Consider the following 18596-nt stretch of genomic DNA (forward strand, 5'->3'; position numbering starts at 1 on the left):
CAGTGGTTCTCAAGCTTTTTTTTCATGTCAAGGACCACCCAAAATGATATGTATTTGACCCTCCCATTTAAAATATTTTGTTCCAGAGACCCACACCAGAAGCAAAGATTTGAGAATGTTCGCTTAAAAAAAAATTATATATATATATATATATTCAAAGATATATTTTCAAAAATAGCAGATCTACAAGCTCATAGCTCTACAAGCTCAAGCTCATAGCTCTACAAGCTCATAGCGTGGCACTCGGTGCCGCGCTATGAGCTTGTAAATCTGCTATTTTTGAATAGCCAAAGAAATCAAAAAATGACACAGTTGCGTTCTCGGATTTAATGGGTTAAGTCTGGCCTCTGGAAGGATGAAACTCCCATCAGAACATGACACCTCAGTCTCCAGCTCACCTCCAATACTGTCTCTCTCAACAAAAAGAGTCACCCTAACCCACTCTAATAAACAAGACTTACATGAAAATGTCATTTACAGCTTGGCTTCCCTACCAATATAAAGAAAACAAGTGCGTCTGTGTCTGTCTGAATGTGTCTGTGTCCTTTTTGTGTGTCTGTCTACTCTACAGGTATTCCGAGCAAGCACACTAGTCTTGCAATCCCAGATTTGACCACCAGGCGGCGGCGGCAGCTTCACTGTTCTACCAACGCATAGAAATAATAACCGTTCTTTAATCGCAAACGAGGCAAAAGTTTGAAATAATGGTGATATTGGTCATGATATTGGTAAGTCATATCACCCAGCCCCTAATCTCTCAGCACCACTGCCCTAAACATACATACATACATACATACATAGTAGCCTCGCGTAGCCAGACTATATCACTGCGTGGATATGAGTCTGGTGCTTCTATGAGGAAGATTTTTTTCCAGGCGGAATCAAAACAAAGGCTCTGGACGCAATTGGTTAGACCTACAACCAACTACCAATTACAGTCTCCCATATTTGAATACTGGGCCCTGATTGGTCACCCCAGACTTCGGGAGCAGGAAATGGATTCACAATGGAGCGGTGCCAGACCCAAATCGCCGAGTGCAATTTTATTTTTTGCACTGGCAGATTCGTCTGGTCCCAGGCTACTGTACATACATACTGTACATACACACACCTCCATATCGTCCTCGTCCTGCGCCACGTCGTCGTAGGCGGGCGGCGGCGGCAGCGGCCGGGCGTCCCAGTCCACCACGGGCGTGGGGTGCAGGGGGCGGGGCAGCGTCCTGGACGGGCTCTGGGGCGGCGTGCGGTCCAGGATGTTGTCCGCCTGCAGCGCCAGCCTGGCCAGCGTGGGGATCGGGATCATCTCCACCACGGGGGAGGGTGTGGGCGGCGTGGGCGTGGTGGGCGCCGGGAACTCCTCCTCCTCCTCCTCCTCGCCGAAGTCTATGAGCGACACTTCCCTGCTGCTGTTGTTGTTGTTGGGGGCGTGGTGGTGGTGGTCCCTGGCCCCTCCTCCTCCTCCGCCCTGCTTGGAGGCGGAGACCCAGGCGGCCGGCTTGAGCTTGAGGCCCTTGACGGGGACGGGCGCCTTGCGCAGCGAGAGCCTCTTGAGTCCAGTGGTGGAGGTCAGGTCCTCCTCCTCGCCGGTGACGGGGTCGTAGCACGGCTCTGGGAAAATGACAATTTAACATCGATTTTGTTTTTCATTTTTACGCCAGGGGTTCGTACCCCGAAAGAGAAATTTGATATGTCCCCCGCCCCCCCCCCGCCGAATCCGAATTTACAAAAATATGTTATGAATTAATAACTTACGTCCTGCTTCAAAAGTAGGGAAAATAGCCGATGTACAAGTTCACAACGCATCTCTCGAGACGTTGTGAACTTGTGGATGTGCTATTCTCACTATTTCTTTAAAGTTTTTATACATGCATGGATTTTTATTTTAGAAAATCCATTGAAGAAATAATACGTATACAGTATATATAGGAAATAAAAAAGGATTATTTACTCGCAAACCCATAAAAATGGTTGCGTGACCCAAAAGAATTGTCCCGCCCGACTGTTTGGGGAAAGACTGCTTTTACGCAATGATATACTGGAGACAGTCAGGAGCGAATGACACGGCGCCCCCTTCCACTGCACTGTAGTCCTACGCATTCCACAAATACCAAACTATAAAGACCCACGCCCACCATTCTATACTGTAGCAACCTGCCTAGTTCTAGTGTTAGTCACTAATTGCACAGCAGCAGCAGCAGCACTGACACGACACACACCAGGCACCAGTTAGAGAGCGATTAAAAAATATGAGTACTTCTTCCAACAGCGGGAGAGAGGCAGGGACGTGCAGAGAATGTTAGAGGAGCAGAGGCTGACATTTCTAAAAGGGCGCTTTTTGGCAAAAACTGTGAAAATAGCATAGATCTACAAGATTTTCGGCGCGAGACATCGCGCTCAACTTAGTATAACCAAACTCTTACTGGAGATGCGGCGTACCGCGTGGATTTATACACAGGGGGCAATTCTTTCAACATAAAATGCTGCATTCAAGCTCGTTCGTAAGTTTGGAAAAAGGCAATTCTCTCAAATGCTGCCAAAATGTACGGCATGGAGAGGGGACATTTGCATTTCTTTCACCATAGTAAATGCTGAATTCATGGTCTGAAGACGAGGGCACTTTTTACAGACGGGTAAAAGGGGCAGGGGGGGGGCTCAGTTTGAGTTTGAGTTGAAAGTTTGAGGGTGTGTACCTTGGAAAAGTGGAGCTAGGAGAGAACAGAGGGGACAGGAGCAATGGGAGAGGAGGAGGTGTTGATGAGAGAGACCACACTTACTCTTGACTGGCTGAGGTGGGCGAGGAGGGGCCTCCTCTGGGAGGGAGAAACAAAAACAAAAGCAAACAAACAAACAAAAGCACAAATAAAACAAAAACGCCACCACCATCGCCGCAGAGAGGGAGAGAAAAGAGAGAGAGAGAGAGAGAGAGAGAGAGAGAGAGCGTAAAAGACAGTAAGAGGCAAAATTGAAAGCACAAGAGAGCAGCAGCAAGTGTTAACCAAAATAGCGATAATAGTCGGTCTACAAGCTCACAACGCGTTGCATTGGCAATGTGTTGTGAGCTTGTAGACCGACTATTTCCGCACAATGAGGTATAAAATATGGCTTTAAGCGGTTAACGACAGGAAGAAGAAACCTAAAGGAACGAGGCGAATGTGAGGCTGTGTATATATAGCTAAAAGAAAGAAAAACGCTTAGCAAGCCAGCCATCGCAGGGAGAAATCAAAAGCAAGCACTTCTGACAGTCTCTCTCGTCTTCAATGGAGCTGACCCAATCATATACAGTAACTCTAAACAAAAATGATGAGGGCAATATTCTGTGAGAAATGTACCCGCTATTCTATTGATCAAGACAATCCCAGTCATAACAATACGTCGGCGTACTGTACCAAAGGACACAGGATCATCACTGAATGAGTGTTCCGACTGCGAGATCAATCGCTAACAATACTGCTCCTCCTTGTGTTCGCCCTTGTCCATCCGATTGTCGGATAGACAGGTATGCTAAGGTTGGCAAGGAATATCACTTCAAACACTAGACACATGTTTTGTATGGAGAATATAGGTTGCGGCCTTCAGGAAGACGATACAGTGTACATACACCTACCCCTTATAAATTATAAGGGGTAGGTTGAGCGGTGGACATTGCCCTTCATGTTTTTATGTATGTAATTTTGTTTTGTTTCTGTGTTATGTCAAATGTGTGTGTATTACGTGGCTGCTGGGTCGCATGACAAATTTCGGTGTGAGCTGACAATGAAATATTATCGTATGGTATCGTCCCGGTTTCAAACTGGGTGTCCCGAGTCTCGACAAATATCTCTGAAACACTAAAATGCCCCGGGTTTTCAACATTTTCTAACCAAATTGTCCCAGTTTTCAACATTCACTAAGCAAACTGTCCCCGGCTTTCACGACAGTTAAAATATTAGCACTTAGTTTTGAGTGCTTACAAAGATGTTTATTCATGTTCTGTCCTGTGCTAAGTGCTCAAATGATTGTCCCTCATCCTGATGAAAACGAAAAAGAAAAAGACATGTCACAGAAATTGCCAAACGTAGCTAAAATAGCTGATCTACAAGCTCACAGCGCATCGTGACACAGAGAGCTTGTAGATCTGCTGTTTTCGCTACTTTTGAAATGGGATTGAAGTTATTTCAGGATCCCGGTTAGGGTTTTTTAACACCCTAGTCTGTACTTAAAAACTTGCTATTTTTGAACATTTTTGAAAAATCTTGAGAACTAACTGATTTACAAGGCATTTTGTAGAATCGGCCCCGGGTCTTAAAGGAAGTTAAAAAAGGAGCGCTACTTACTTTTAGATCGACCTGGAAGCTGGGTGGGGCGAGCAGCACTGAGGTCTGGACCTAGAACATCAGGTGGATCCATCGGATTACCTAAGTATAAGCTGGTAGAGAGAGACAGAGTGAGAGGGAGAGAGAGAGAGACTTAGGGTAGGGTAGGGAATATGTAACCTTGTGAAGTTGTGACAGAGTATAAATTAGGCTCTAGTCATCACTGTGTCAACACATACGTCAGCTGTTCCTACTTTTAAGTATTTATCTTTATGATTCACAGTAGCCGTACTATTGGTTCTACACCACGTCATGCATGTCATGGTCCTTCTACCAGGCTTGTTCTACTGATAACAGGCAGAGCTGTGTTTACTCTAGTGCGTGGGTCTGCGAGTATATGGTAGTATTTTATGTGTTGTAACAGAGGGCAATATTTTAATTGTGTTGCTTCATGTTTCTATAGAGTTGACAGCTGACTGATTAGAGGAGTGGTTATGGGTTGAATAAATTACCCGTTGTTCACGGCCATTACCAGCCCTGACAAGTGCCTATTCTGGCTTAACAAGCTTCAAATGACCATATCTTCTTCAAATATTTTCCGACTTCAATGGGTGACACATCATTTGAAAGCCTTCATTACTTTCATAATCTGTAAAAAATGATGAAAAATGGCCACGTCCCCCTTGTGTCCCAAACCATTGTACCTGGTCACATAATACTGTAGGCAAAACCATGCTTTGTGTGATGTTTATATTCGTTGCCTCTGTCTGGGGACCCCCAGGGATCCTTGAGGGGGTTCCAGGGGGTCCCCAACCAAATTAATAAAAATCATTTTATCGACGTTAACCCCGTATTTGAAAATAGCTTTTTATACCAGCTATTTAAAAAAGATCTTGGAACAATTTGGAATATTCTTTGAAACATTTTAAAAACACACTGGCACAAAATATGTTGAGATGGGGTCCATGGATAGATACATTTTTGGGGCATGAAAAGGTTTGATAAGCACTGGACTACAGTATGTGCCTTGGCTCCATTAAATCCCAGTTGAGCTGGCTGTAAAGCTCTCTAGCAAATGGTTTATTGGGCTGTTGAAGCAATCAGTTTGTCGGTCTGAGAGGTTCCAACTGTTGCCCAAAGACTCAATAAAAATCGACATAACAGTACAACACTGAAAATCCATATGCTAAATCTCAACAAGACTTTATACAGCTCAACTGACCAGTGGTGTAAAGTAACAAAGTACATTTACTTAAGTACTGTACTTAAATATACAATTTTGAGGTATTTCTTACTTTAGTGGAGTATTTCCAATTTTCAATACTTTTACTTCTACTCCACTACATCTCTGAGGAAAATATTGTACTTTCTACTCCACTACAATTATTTGAAAACTTTAGTTTAGATTTAGATATGTATTACTAAACATACATTAACCACTTAGGCTCTATATATATTTCGGCTATTTTAAAATAGCCAATCTACAAGCTCACAATGTGTTGCGACTCGTTGTGAGCTTGTAGATCTGCTATTTTCAAAAGATTTTTATACATTTTGAAAACTTTGACGTTCTGCATAATGAGTACTTTTACTTTTGGTACTTTAAATATATCTTGATGCCAATACTTTCGTACTCTTACTAAAGTAAATTCTGAATACCAGACCTTTACTTGTAACGGACTATTTCTACAGTGTGGTATTGACACTTTTACTCAAGTAGAACATTTGAGTACTTTTTCCACCACTGCAACTTGACCAGGTAGACATCTAAAATAAAGTGCTACTGCCATCTACTGGTAAATACTTAGAGTAACATTTCTTCTCATTCAGAAAAAGCTGGGCAAGCTTCCAAAATACCATGATGTTGGACCTATTAATCATAATATTGTTTGACTGTGTCTTTATAAATAAATTCCTTCTTGCACAGCAGTGATCATCAGTGAATCATTAAAAACATTTCTTTGGGATGTCTTGATATTGTGCAGCTGGAATTGAGTGATTGAATGGAATCAATTGTGTTGAACTGGGTCAATAATCAACCAGGCCCCTCCCTATTTTGGGCAAAGTTTCACAAACATAATTCAAAATCTTAAAGAATGATACAACAAAAATAGCTAAACCTACAGATCTGCAAGCGCACGATTCATTGAAAAGCTTGTAGATCAGCAATTTCTGCTATTTGTTGTACAATGTCGTCTCATCCGGTGGGAACCTCATACTGTATGTCCAAAACTGCAACTTTTCAGGATTCACATAAAAAAAATAGCAAAATCAGCAGATCGACAAGCTTGCAGATCTGCTACTTTTGAGTGACTCTGTAGTATGATCAAGTAGTAGGGCGTTAATTCAGGGCCTAAATAAAGGTTATGAATTTCTGATGATGAAGGTCATCGAGTGCCGCGGTTTTGAAAAATATAGTTTTTTTTTCAAATCTTTGAATATATAGGGTATTATTTTTTTGTGGCTTTTCCTGCCTTTTTATTGATAGTATATAGTAGATAGACAGGAAATGGGGAGAGAGAGATGGGGAGTGACACGCAGCAAAGGTCTTCGGGATCGGGATTCGAACCCGCGACACGCTGTCAGGTTGCAATCTAGGTGCCCAGACTGCAAGGCCAGCCGTCTGGGCCTTGTATATATTTTTAAAGCAAACATTTGTAACTCAATTATCTTTGCTTCAGGGGGATTCTACAAATGTCTTCTAAATCCTGACAGTTTGCTGAAGAACTTAATGTTTCTATATCAGTGGTTCTCAACCTTTTTCATGTCAAGGACCACCAAAAAATGATATGTCTTTGGCCACGGACCCCCCATCTCAAAATATGTTGTTCCAGGGACCCCCCCTAGAAGCAAAGATTTGAGTTACAAATGTTCGCTTCGATGTTCAAGATTTTTAAAAAATAGCAATCTTTTAACCCATTAAGACCTGAAGCCGATTCTACAAATGTCTTCTAAATCCCAACAGTATTCTGAAAAAACGTATGTTTCTATATCAGTGGTGCTCAAACTTTTTCATGTCAAGGACCCACAAGATGATATGTATTTGGTCGCCGACCCCCATCTCAAAATGTTTTGTTCCAGGGACCCCCCAGAAGCAAAGAATAGAGTACATTTTTTTTGCTTTAAACAATATATATTCAAAGATTTGCACACATTTTCACGATTTTTCAAAAATAGCAGATCTACAAGCTCATAGCGCGGCACTCGGTGCCGCGCTATGAGCTTGTAGATCTGCTATTTTTGAATAGCCAAAGTGAAAAATAATGCTTTTTAGCTCAAATGAAAAAGTGACACAGATGCGTTCCCGGTCTTAATGGGTTAAGCGGTGTACGGTCCAGAGGGGGGGGGGTTTGCTTACTCGTCGATCCGGTCGGGGAAGCCCCAGCAGCGGTGAGGGTCCGTGTCGCCGTGGCCCGTGTGGATGAAGCTGTTCTTCAGCGGCCGGCTGATGTCGTGGGCCGACAGGCCCGCCACCGAGGTCACCACGTTCCTGGGGAACGGACCCACCCTCTGGGTCCGCTTGTTCTGACCACGCCACCAGTAGTTCTCAGCCCTAGAGAGATACACACAACACCATGGAGTGGAGGTGGTTTCGTATGAGCGACAGGGGGTCTGTAGCTATGGGCAGGTCCATGGCAGTGGTTCTCAACCTTTTCAGGCGGCAACCCCCCCCCCAAAATAATCAATTTTGAACTGGGGAGCCACCCACCCTGAAAGCACTTGGAATTGTAGGGTTGAGGCATTACATTTAACTCATTGAGTGCCAATGACGTCTTTTGACGGCCGTTTTCAGTGTGCCATTAGTGCCAATGACGTCTTTTGACGTCACCTAATTTTTTATTTTTTTTAAATCTCAAAGGAACTAGGAGAAAACGATTTTCAAAAAGTTAATGCTCCATCCACTTCAATGTTAAAATGTAAACGGAGAAAAAAAATCACATTTTTTCATTTTTCCTGCCTGTGGCATAGGGATCAACAAGCTTGAAATAAGCCTGGCAGTGAATGAGTTAAGTTTGACTCAGTTCCACAGATAAACTTTGTGAAAATAGCACAACAATCTTTGCCTCTTTCTTACATTATTTGACAATTTCGCCAATGTTTGACCAGTTTTTATAGTATAGTTTGTTGATGACTTTCGATGCAGTAATGGTCTTATTCTTCTTTTAATTTCTTATCATTTTTTTTTGTATTAAAAAGGTCTTTAAATTGTCACTTTACTGTCATCTGGGGACCCTCTCAAAATCATGTGGTTGAGAACCACTGGTGTAGGTCTGGTGTAGGTCTTAAGGTCCTTACACACCGGGGCGATTTTTTTCATGCGAATAATACGTTTTTTTAAAAAACCTTATAAAGTCAATGCAAGCTTCCACACCAGTTTCGGAGCGAAAAAAGCGTCTTTTAATTATTCGGAACGAGTCCGAATTTTGCGTATATTCGCATATTCGCCGGTGTGTAACCGCCTTTAGGCTGAAATAATCCTACTGGACCTTGGATCGTTGAACGGGGGGTCCCCAGGGAGTGTGTACTTGGCCTCTTCCTTTTGATCCCCTTCTACACCAAATCTTTTCGGCAAAAATAGCTCTGTGACGCACTGTGAGCTTGTAGATCTGCTATTTTTGGCTAAGAGATTTGGTGTGTGGTGTATGGCGGCCAAGTACAGACCCCTACCACCATTAAGTATATAGGGTTTAAGATCACGACCTAGTGCAGAAGCACACACATGCACGCGAGCATACACACACACACAGTGTCAGAGCAAACTAATGCTCTCAGTTCAGACGCTGTACTGGTTTGTAGCTGTGGCCACGCCCACCTGCCCTCGATGATGGTGATGACATCATTGATCTGGATCAGCAGCTTGTCTGGCTCCTCAAAGTCTTGGAGAGCACACATGTCTGTGGGCATGGTCTGAAACAACACACACACACACACACACACACACACACACACACACACACACACACACACACACACACACACACACACACACACACACACACACACACACACACACACACACACACACACACACACACACACACACACACACACACACACACGTGATGCTGTATTAACACATTTTGCTGGGGACCCCCTGGAACAAGCCCCCCCCCCCAGACCCCACTTTGAGAACCACTGCTACAGAGGTTCTCAAACTATGGGTCGGGACCAGAAGTGGGGTCGGGCGGAGGAGGTGATGGTGATGGATGGTGGGGTTGCACATTGACAACTGAAAAAATAAGAATGTATCCTTCCCATTAAGTCTGATTTGAAACGCAAAAAAAAAAAAAGTTATTTTTTTTATTTTTTAATTTGACCCAAAGACCAAGGAGATATGATTTGTCGAAGATCTAGACTCCCATCCACTTCCTTGTTAACTTAAAAATTTTAAATTTTTTGTATCTCAGCTCCTGAGTACTTTTTTTTTTCAATGTAAAAACCCTGGCATGAAAATGCAAAAAATCTGAAATAATTCTGGCAATCAATGTGTTAAGAATTTAAGACCTGAAGCCAATTCTACAAAATGTCTTCTAAATCCCAACAGTATTCTGAAAAAAGTATGTTACTATATCAGTGGTGCTCAAACTTTTTCATGTCAAGGACCCCCAAAATGATGTATTTGGACACCGACCCCCAACTCAAAATATGTTGTTCCAGGGACCCCCCAGAAGCAAAGATTTGAGTAAAAAAATTGCGTTACAAGAATATTGAAAGATTCGCACATTTTCACGATTTTTCAAAAATAGCAGATCTACAAGCTCATAGCGCGGCACTCGGTGCCGCGCTATGAGCTTGTAGATCTGCTATTTTTGAATAGCCAATGTGTAAAATAATGCTTTTTAGCTCAAATCGAAAAATGACACAGATGCTTCTCCAGGTCTTAATGGGTTAAGAATTTGAATCCTGAAAAGTAACAGTTTTGGACATGATGAGGTTTCCATCCGACATCAAGGTTCTGGCAACAGATATTGGCTATACTGTACATGCTTCCGTTTACATAATGTATACAGAAACGCTGTTCAGTGGCTTTTAAACTACATTGATTGAAGAATCAAAACCAGCAGCATTCGTTTACGTTGTAAATGCATTTCCAAAATAAATGTTCCTTTTCAACGCAACCGACGTGTGCTTTGTTTATAAATCATGCGTTATTTTGCCAAAAAACTGTCCCACATAAAATGAGGTGTAAGAAAAAAGTCTGAGAACACCTGTTCTAGTCGCTGGTTAGTTAGTGTGTGCTAAAAGCCTCCACCAGGTGGAGCTGTGTGTCCATTTATGACAGAACTGATCCCTGACGTTGTCAAAGATTCCATCAGGGTTTTAAGTTACAATAGGGTTTTGCATGGGAATAAAGATTAAAGGCTCTGAAGATCACATAACGTCCTTTATGAGCTAAAAGTGCTATCAGGACCCATGCCGATTACAACCCATTTGTGTGACTAAGCGATTATCTAGACCTGAGGCCGATCCCACAAATGCCTTTCAAGATCTTTCAAAAATGTTCAAAAATAGCAGTATGTACAAGCTCATTGTGAGCTTGTAGATCTGCTATTTTCAAATAGCCAAAGTATGGGTCTGAAGTGGTTAATGTTTTACAAAGTAACAAGTAACAAAGTGTTCAAATAATTGTAGTGGAGTAGAAGTAAAAGTACTGAAAATTGGAAATACTCCAGTAAAGTAAAAAAAATACCTCAAAATTGTACTTAAGTACAGTAAAGTAAATGTACTTAGTTACTTTCCACCACTGATCTTTTGTATCTGCCAGTGTGAACGCAAGCATTAAGCAGCATTTTGATTTACTTGACCTACCTCGAGCAGGAACTCTCGCAGGGCAACAAAGGTAGGCCTGTCGTCTGCTTTCTGTGCCCAGCACTGCAGCATGACATTAAACATGTCCTGGTGACAGTCCTCTGGCTTGGGGAGACGCTCGCCCTCCTTGTCGATCTTATGAAGGATCTGAGGCACACGATGGAGTCACAAAAAAAGATGAAAGATGTGTTTGGTGTTTAGCAGAAGTTCACATGGGATAAAGGGATAAAGGGATAGTTCACCCCCAAAAAGACTTTTTTTTCCTATCCATTAGTCACCCCATGGAGACTTGAATTGATGGATATTTTTGTTTGTTTTTGTCGCATTCCTAAGCCAATAATTTGATGACCGATTCCGGTAGGAGACACAAAGAGTCTCCTTTGTGTCGCCTACCGGTCCGCCTACCGGTCCCGCTGGTCATCAAAGTATTGCCTGTGTTCGCTTTAAATTACACATTCAAAGATTTGCACAAATTTTCAAGATTTTTCAAAAATAGCAGATCTATAAGCTCGTAGCGCGGCACAGAGTGCTTGTAGATCTGCTATTTTTGAATAGCCAAAGAATTCTAAAATGACACAGATGCGTTCCCCGCCGGTCTTAATGGGTTAAGAGTGTCTGCCAAATGCCTAAATTGTAAAACTGTAAATTGCATGTGCGTGTGTGTGTGTGTGTGTGTGTGTGTGTGTGTGTACCTGGCTTCCGTTGAGGCCCAGCCAAGGCTCCTGGCCGTGCGTGAACATCTCCCAGAGACTGACTCCAAACATCCAGGTGTCCGTGGCGTGAGAGAAGGTCCGGGTCTTCAGGCTCTCCGGAGCACACCTGGTACAGGTCAGGACACAATGAGACGTCAACGTCTGCTCTGCCTCTTTCAATCTAGAGATAAATACTGTACACCAGTGGTTCTCAACATGTCAAGGGCCCCCAAATTGATATGTATTTGGCATCCGTCCATCCACCCCCCCCCCCCCCTTCTGAAAATGTTTTGTGCCAGGGACCCCCAGAAGAGAAGATTTTTGTTTAAAAATAGATTCAAAATTAAATGTCGATATTTTTTCAAAAGTAAAAAAACATTTTTTGAATAGCCAACATACATGTATAAATGAATAAAGTGGTTAAAATGATTGTGATGCTACATTAACTACTTTTCTACTTTTGCTGGGGACAGTTAAATATTGTGGAAAATAGCCGATCTACAAGCTCACAACACCTCGTGTTGCGAGGCGTTGTGAGCTTGTAGATTGGCTATTTTATTATTTTTGTTGCCTCTTTCTTATATTATTTGACAATTTTGCCATTTTGAGGAATTAAAAAGGTATTAAAAGTCCTTTAATTGTCACTTCACTGTCATCTGGGGACCCCCCCAAAAAAAAGAATCATGTGGAGACCCCCCCTGGGGGTCCCGACCCACAGGTTGAGAACCACGGTGCTAACACGGCTCAGTAGCACCGACTGACTGAATGTTCACATTCATCACAGTGCTGTGGAATTACGTCTCCAGCCGTGATGATGACATCCTGCCAGAGCCATTACTCACACGTCTCTCCTCCTATAAATAACAGCATCCTCCCTCCTTGGTGGAAAATAACTAAGTGCATTTACTCAAGTACTGTACTTCCCATCAAGACCTGAAGCCAATTCTACAAAATGTCTGTTTTTAGAATGTCTTCTAAAAACAGTTTTTAGAAAAAAACTTAGATTACTATGTCAGTGGTTCTCAAACTTTTTCATGCCAAGGACCCCAAAATGTATTTGGCCAAGGACCCCCATCTCAAAATATTTTGTTCCAGGGACCCCCAAAAGCAAAGATTTGAGTTACAAATGTTTGCTTTAAAAAATATATATATTCAAAGATTTGCACAAAGTTTCTACATTTTTCAAAAATAGCAGAGAAAAGAGGGGAGAAAAGGGAGGTTTCATGACTCACCATGCGAAGGGCACCTTGCGGTGCTCCTGCATCACATAGTGCTCGTGGTTGTTGGGCAGCGCCCTCATTAGGCCAAAGTCACCGATCTTCACCCTGTGCGCCGACGCCAGCAGGATGTTCCTACACAGAGAGAGAAAAGTTTGACTTTACTGGAGTATTTCCCATTTTCAATACTTTTACTTCTACTCCACTACATCTAAGAGGCAAATATTATACTTTCACTCCTCTACAATGATTAAAAAATTCAGAGTTACTGCAGGGCTATTCTATCAAATCTTTGTGTGACAGGAATTTTTAGTTTTTTTACATTAACCACATTAACGGTAGCATCCCTATTCCGAGGAGAATTTTTGCCAATAATAGCAGATCTACGTTGGCGTTGTGAGCTTGTAGATCGGCTATTTTCGGCAAAGAGGTTTGGTGTAGAAGGAAAAAAAGGAACAGACCAAGTACAGAGCGAAGTGGTTAGTGGTTAAATGTCTGAAAATACACACGAATCCAACATACACATGATGATGAAAGTGCTATAGAACAAGTCTATGAAATCTATGAAAAAGCTGAATCTGCAACACACAAGTTATTGTTATATGAAAACTCATTTTTAAAGAATCATTTTTTTACATGAACTCTCACATTAAATCTTTTAATATTAATTTAATTAATATTATATTATCATTACAATCTTAGTGTGTAAAGCTATTTGGGGGTCCACATGCAATATCCTCACGGCCAACCAGAGGGCTTGTAGATCAGCTATTTCTACTATTTTGGACAATGTTTGAAAATCCAACATGTAAACGATGATGACGATTATGCAAAAAAATAACTGCGATTATCTCAAATAATTGCGATTAGGCGATTATGATGTAATCCAGGGGTCTTCAACGGGGGGTCCGGGACCCCTAGGGGGTTCTTAGAGTTACTAAAGGGGGGCCGCCAAATCTTTGTGTGATAGGATCATGTTTTTTTACATTAACACATTGCATGCCAGTCGCGTAGATCTACGCGAACCTATTTAAAGCCGCAGCGTGCCAGTCGCGTAGATCTACGCGAACCGCCGATTCCCATTGAAAGTGCCCCAGGTGCTTTCCTGTTTTTTTTTTATCCATTTCCGTTTCCGGTTTCCGGTCGGAAACAGAATTATTCGGGTTCCGTTTTTTTCGATCGTATCCGCTTCCTGTCTGGGATCCTGTTTAAAACTCGATTTTCTCGGTTGTTGTTTTTCTCCTCGCTGATCACTGTTTAGCGTTGATCGGCTGTATCTTCAAGATGGCGGCACGGATTTGGAAACTGTTTTCGCTGGCCGTTTCTCACAGATCCGCTGTGTGTTTAGAACCAAATGAACGCACACTTTTAACTTATTTAGCGAGGTCTGTGGCGACATGAAAAAAACAAAAAAACAACAATAAAACGCTGGCACTGGTGAGTACATTATGAGATTAAACTCTGGCATGGAATGTGTTAACCACATTAACCCCTAGCATCCCTATTCTGAGTGGAACATTAGCCAAAAAGAGCAGATCTACAAGCTCACAACGCCTCGCAGCGCGAGGCGTTGTGAGCTTGCAGATCGGCTATTTTTGGCAAAGAGGTTTGGTGTAGAGGGAAAAAAAGAGCAGACTAAGTATTGACGGTTCAAGTGGTTAAATGTCTGAAGATACACATTAATCCAACATACACTGATGACAGTCCTGTCAAAGTCTATGAAACTGTCTAAGAAATCTATGAAAAAGTTTAATCTGCAACACAATTTTACACAATACGTAGTGGGGGGGGGTCCCCGCTTCATCTCTCTCTCTCAGCTAAGGGGTCCTTGGCCTGAAAACGTTGAAGAGGCCCTGATGTAATGATTGTGATGCGGGCATCATCATCAGGCCTATACCTGGCGGCCAGGTCTCGGTGGATGAACCTCCTCTGCTCCAGGTAGGCCATGCCACACGCCACCTGCACCGCGTACTGGCACAGGGTGTGGATCAGCACGGGGCCCTGGGGCCGAACGCACCGCAACACCTCCAACAGGGAGCCCAGAGGGGCCAGCTCTGTTACCTATATGGAGGAGGCCGGGGTGGGGGGGGGGAGAGGACGAGAGACAAGGACAACGTGGTGGAAAAGTAAGGGAATAATAAAGGGGAGAGAGAGAGAGAGAGAGAGAGGGGAGGGGGTGGGAGTGGGGTAGAGTAGAGAGAGCGAGGGGCATAGAGGAGGAGATGAATGAAAAAGGTGAGAGAAAGAGAGACAGACAGAGATAGATTTGATCAGCCAAAATACAACACAGACACATCCATCCAAAAGAGTGGTGAGGAAATCATCAGCACAGTAACAGAAGGGGAGTGGAAATGTCAGCCCTTATTTTAGTCTCTGTCTGTCTCGTTTCCTCTCTCTCTCTCTTGTTCTCCCTCTCTCTGTCTCCCCTGTCTCCCTCTCTCTCTCTCTGGCCTCTTTTCCTCTCTTCCTCTGGCCTCTCATCACTCTCTTTCTGTTCTTGACAAAAGGCCTTGAGATGTCTAACCTGATTTAAACACACACTACAAGGACAGGAAGCAAGCTGAGTGAGTGCTTGAGTTGGGTGTCTACACTGTGTCTTAGTGTGTGTGTGTGTGTGTGTGTGTGTGTGTGTGTGTGTGTGTGTGTGTGTGTGTGTGTGTGTGTGTGTGTGTGTGTGTGTGTGTGTGTGTGTGTGTGTGTGTGTGTGTGTGTGTACATACACTGTATGCGTGTGGTGTGGTGTGTGTGTGTGTGTGTGTTTGCAGTACCATCTTCATGGGGTGAGACAGCACCACTCCATACAGACGGATCAGGTTCTGGTGGTCCAGGGAGTGCATGGCGTTGACCTCACAGATGAAGTCGTCCAGAGCGTCCGGCTGGTTCAGCACGTCTGTCTTCAGACACTTGACCGCTACGTTCAGCTGGAGGGCAACAACTTCACATTAGAGCAAGAATGATGACACACTTTTGGCTCCAATGCCAATTATACATGTTTATTTAAAAAAAAAAAAAAAATCGTTTTGGGGCATTAGAGCCTAAATGTGGTATGAGCCTGGACCTCTAGGCCCGATTATCCATGTTTTAACCTGTGTTTTTTTGTGAATTAAATAGCAAAAGTAGCAGATCTGCAAGCTCTGAGCTTGCAGATCTGCTACTTTTGCTATTTTAGAATTTGAATCCTGATAAGTAACAGTTTTGTACGTATGAGGTTTCTACCCGACAGAGACGAAAGAAATTCGGTATACAGTAAACTAAAATTTTCAAATAATTATAGTGGAGTAAAAGTATAATATTTGCCTTGGTGGAGTAGAAGTAAAAGTACAGAAAATCGGAAACTGTTTGTACTTCAAGTACATGAGTACTTGAGTAAATGTTAGTTAACCCATTAAGACCTGGAACGCATCTGTGTGTCACTTTAGATTTCTTTGGCTATTCAAAAATAGCAGATATACAAGCTCATAGCACAGAGTGAATAAATAAGTTGTTAAAAAAAATCTCTTTTTTTTTCACAGAGACATTTTTTTCTGTGCCGCGCTACGAGCTTGTAGATCTGCTTTTTTAGAAAAATCTAAAAAAAAAAAATTGTGATTTCTTTCCCCCAAAAACTGTTAGGATTTAGATTTTTTTCAACTCATTATCTGCCAAAAACGTTTATAAACGTTTTTGAGAATTTAGCTATTGCCTGCCAAAAACGTTTATAAACATTTATGGCAAAAAAAATAGTTTTACAAAAAAAATATATATATATTTTTTTTGGGGGTTTTCCGTTTTTCCGTTTGTTAAGGAGATAACATTTTCCAAAAAGTTGCTGCTCCATTCACTTCAATGTTAAAAAATAAACGGACAAAAAAAAAAAAAAAATCTAAGTACTAGCTTAGAAAACACTGGCAGTCTGTGGGGGTAAAAAAAAAAAAAAAACTCTGGCAGTTTAAGAGTTAAGAATCGCCTCAGGTCTTAATGGGTTAAAAAACTAAAAAAGAAGTGACTTTACAACCACTCACCACCTTCCCCGCCGGCGTGAACCACTCTCCTCTCTTCACCACCCCGAAGGAGCCGTCGCCCAGCTTCTCAAAGATCGCCAGGTCCTTCTCCGAGATCAGGCAGGTCAGGGCCTGCTGCTGCTGCCCCGGACCCAAGGGACCGCCCCCCATCAGGCCCAGGGACCCCAGGCAGGGACCACCACCAGGCTGGACCCCCTCTCCTCCTCCTCCTCCTTGGCCCAGGGGAGGAGGGGTGGGGGACAGCTTCCGGAAGGACGAGGTGGGCTGTCCCTGCTGGGGGAAGTCACCGCCGTCCGGACGCTTACCGCTGAACACCTGAGAGAGAGAGAGAGAGAGAGAGAGAGAGAGAGAGAGAGAGAGAGAGAGAGAGAGATTTTTTTAACAACTTATTTATTCATAAGAAAGTTTCGCTTTAAATATATATACATATTCAGAGTTTTCACGATAAAAAGCCAAACTATAACATTTATTACAAACTATAAACTTATTATGACGCTATATTATCACATTTTACTGGGGGGGCCCCCTGGTACCCCTCCAATGACCCCTGGGGGCCCCCCAGACCCCACTTTGAGAAGCAAGTTCATTCAAACAATCAATCACAGACTAACACAACACCACAAGTCATTCGCATATCTTGCGACACAATGTGAGCTTATAGATTGGCTGTTCAACACTCTGTGTATGATGAAGACGGCAACGATATGGAAGGCAAGGTAAGGTCGTTAGAAAATTACATTTTCTTTAGGCATTCGTTGTTTTTCATGTGTGTGTGATCACCTCCACGTCATCAAGAGAGTTCTTTCAAAAATCTCTCCTCAAATAAAAACCCTGCAACTAAGTATCAAACGTGGCAACGTCCTCCCATTGGTCCCTGGAAGCCACAATCATTTTAACCACTTTAACCATGTTTTATACTTTGGCTATTCAAAAATAGCAGATCTGCAAGCTCATAGCGCGGGCACCGAGTGCCGCGCTATGAGCTTGTAGATCTGCTATTTTAAAAACATTTGCGCACATTATTTGAATATGTATTTTTTTAAAGCGAACATTTGTAACTCAGATCTTTGCCTCTGTGGATCCCTGGAACAAAATATTTTACAAAAATAGATATTCAAAGATTTGCACAAATTTTCACGATTTTTGAAAAATAGTAGATCTACAAGCTCATAGCGCGGCACCGAGTGCCGTGCTATGAGCTTGTATATCTGCTATTTTTGAATAGCCAAAAGAAATCTAATATGACAGGCAGGCAAGCGGGGCCGGTCGGCCCCCGAGCAACCGGTCGGTGCGCCACCGCAGTGTAGCTTTATCTGGCTGCTTTGATCGGCCATCGAGCCACTGAGCTATCTGTAGGAGCACTTTGTCCACAGGAGACGAGCGGGCTGGCTCTGGAGGAGATGAAGAGGTGGAACAGCAATCCATCTCCCAGTTAGTCTATAGTGCAGTGGTTCTCAACCTGTGGGCCGGGACCCCCAGGGGGGGTCCCCACATGATTTTGTAGGGGGTCCCCAGATGACAGTAAAGTCACGATGTAAGGAATTGTTTTGAGAGCTTTTTAATACATAAAAAAAGAAAAGAAAA

The 18596-nt window shown here is 42.8% G+C and overlaps 1 protein-coding gene across 3 annotated transcripts in view; it reads right to left on the reverse strand.

Annotated features, from left to right (window-relative positions):
• The window catches only part of LOC308094463 (activated CDC42 kinase 1-like), a 146036-nt gene that overhangs the window by 29050 nt on the left and 98390 nt on the right, over positions 1 to 18596 (reverse strand). For 2 of the 3 annotated variants that reach the window (XM_080441128.1, XM_080441126.1), the window contains 11 exons: positions 17013 to 17327; positions 15780 to 15932; positions 14909 to 15072; positions 13027 to 13146; positions 11795 to 11921; positions 11103 to 11249; positions 9106 to 9200; positions 7651 to 7845; positions 4314 to 4405; positions 2775 to 2810; positions 1112 to 1608 (listed from right to left, as the gene is read on the reverse strand). In XM_080441128.1, coding sequence (XP_080297254.1) covers positions 1112 to 1608; positions 2775 to 2810; positions 4314 to 4405; positions 7651 to 7845; positions 9106 to 9200; positions 11103 to 11249; positions 11795 to 11921; positions 13027 to 13146; positions 14909 to 15072; positions 15780 to 15932; positions 17013 to 17327 — 1941 coding nt within the window. The remainder of the gene's footprint in view (positions 1 to 1111; positions 1609 to 2774; positions 2811 to 4313; positions 4406 to 7650; positions 7846 to 9105; positions 9201 to 11102; positions 11250 to 11794; positions 11922 to 13026; positions 13147 to 14908; positions 15073 to 15779; positions 15933 to 17012; positions 17328 to 18596) is intronic. The other variant, XM_080441127.1, reaches the window with a different exon arrangement.

This window comes from Gymnoscopelus braueri (genome assembly GCF_963280865.1).
Source record: "Gymnoscopelus braueri genome assembly, chromosome: 10".
Classification (NCBI taxonomy): Eukaryota; Metazoa; Chordata; class Actinopteri; order Myctophiformes; family Myctophidae; genus Gymnoscopelus; species Gymnoscopelus braueri.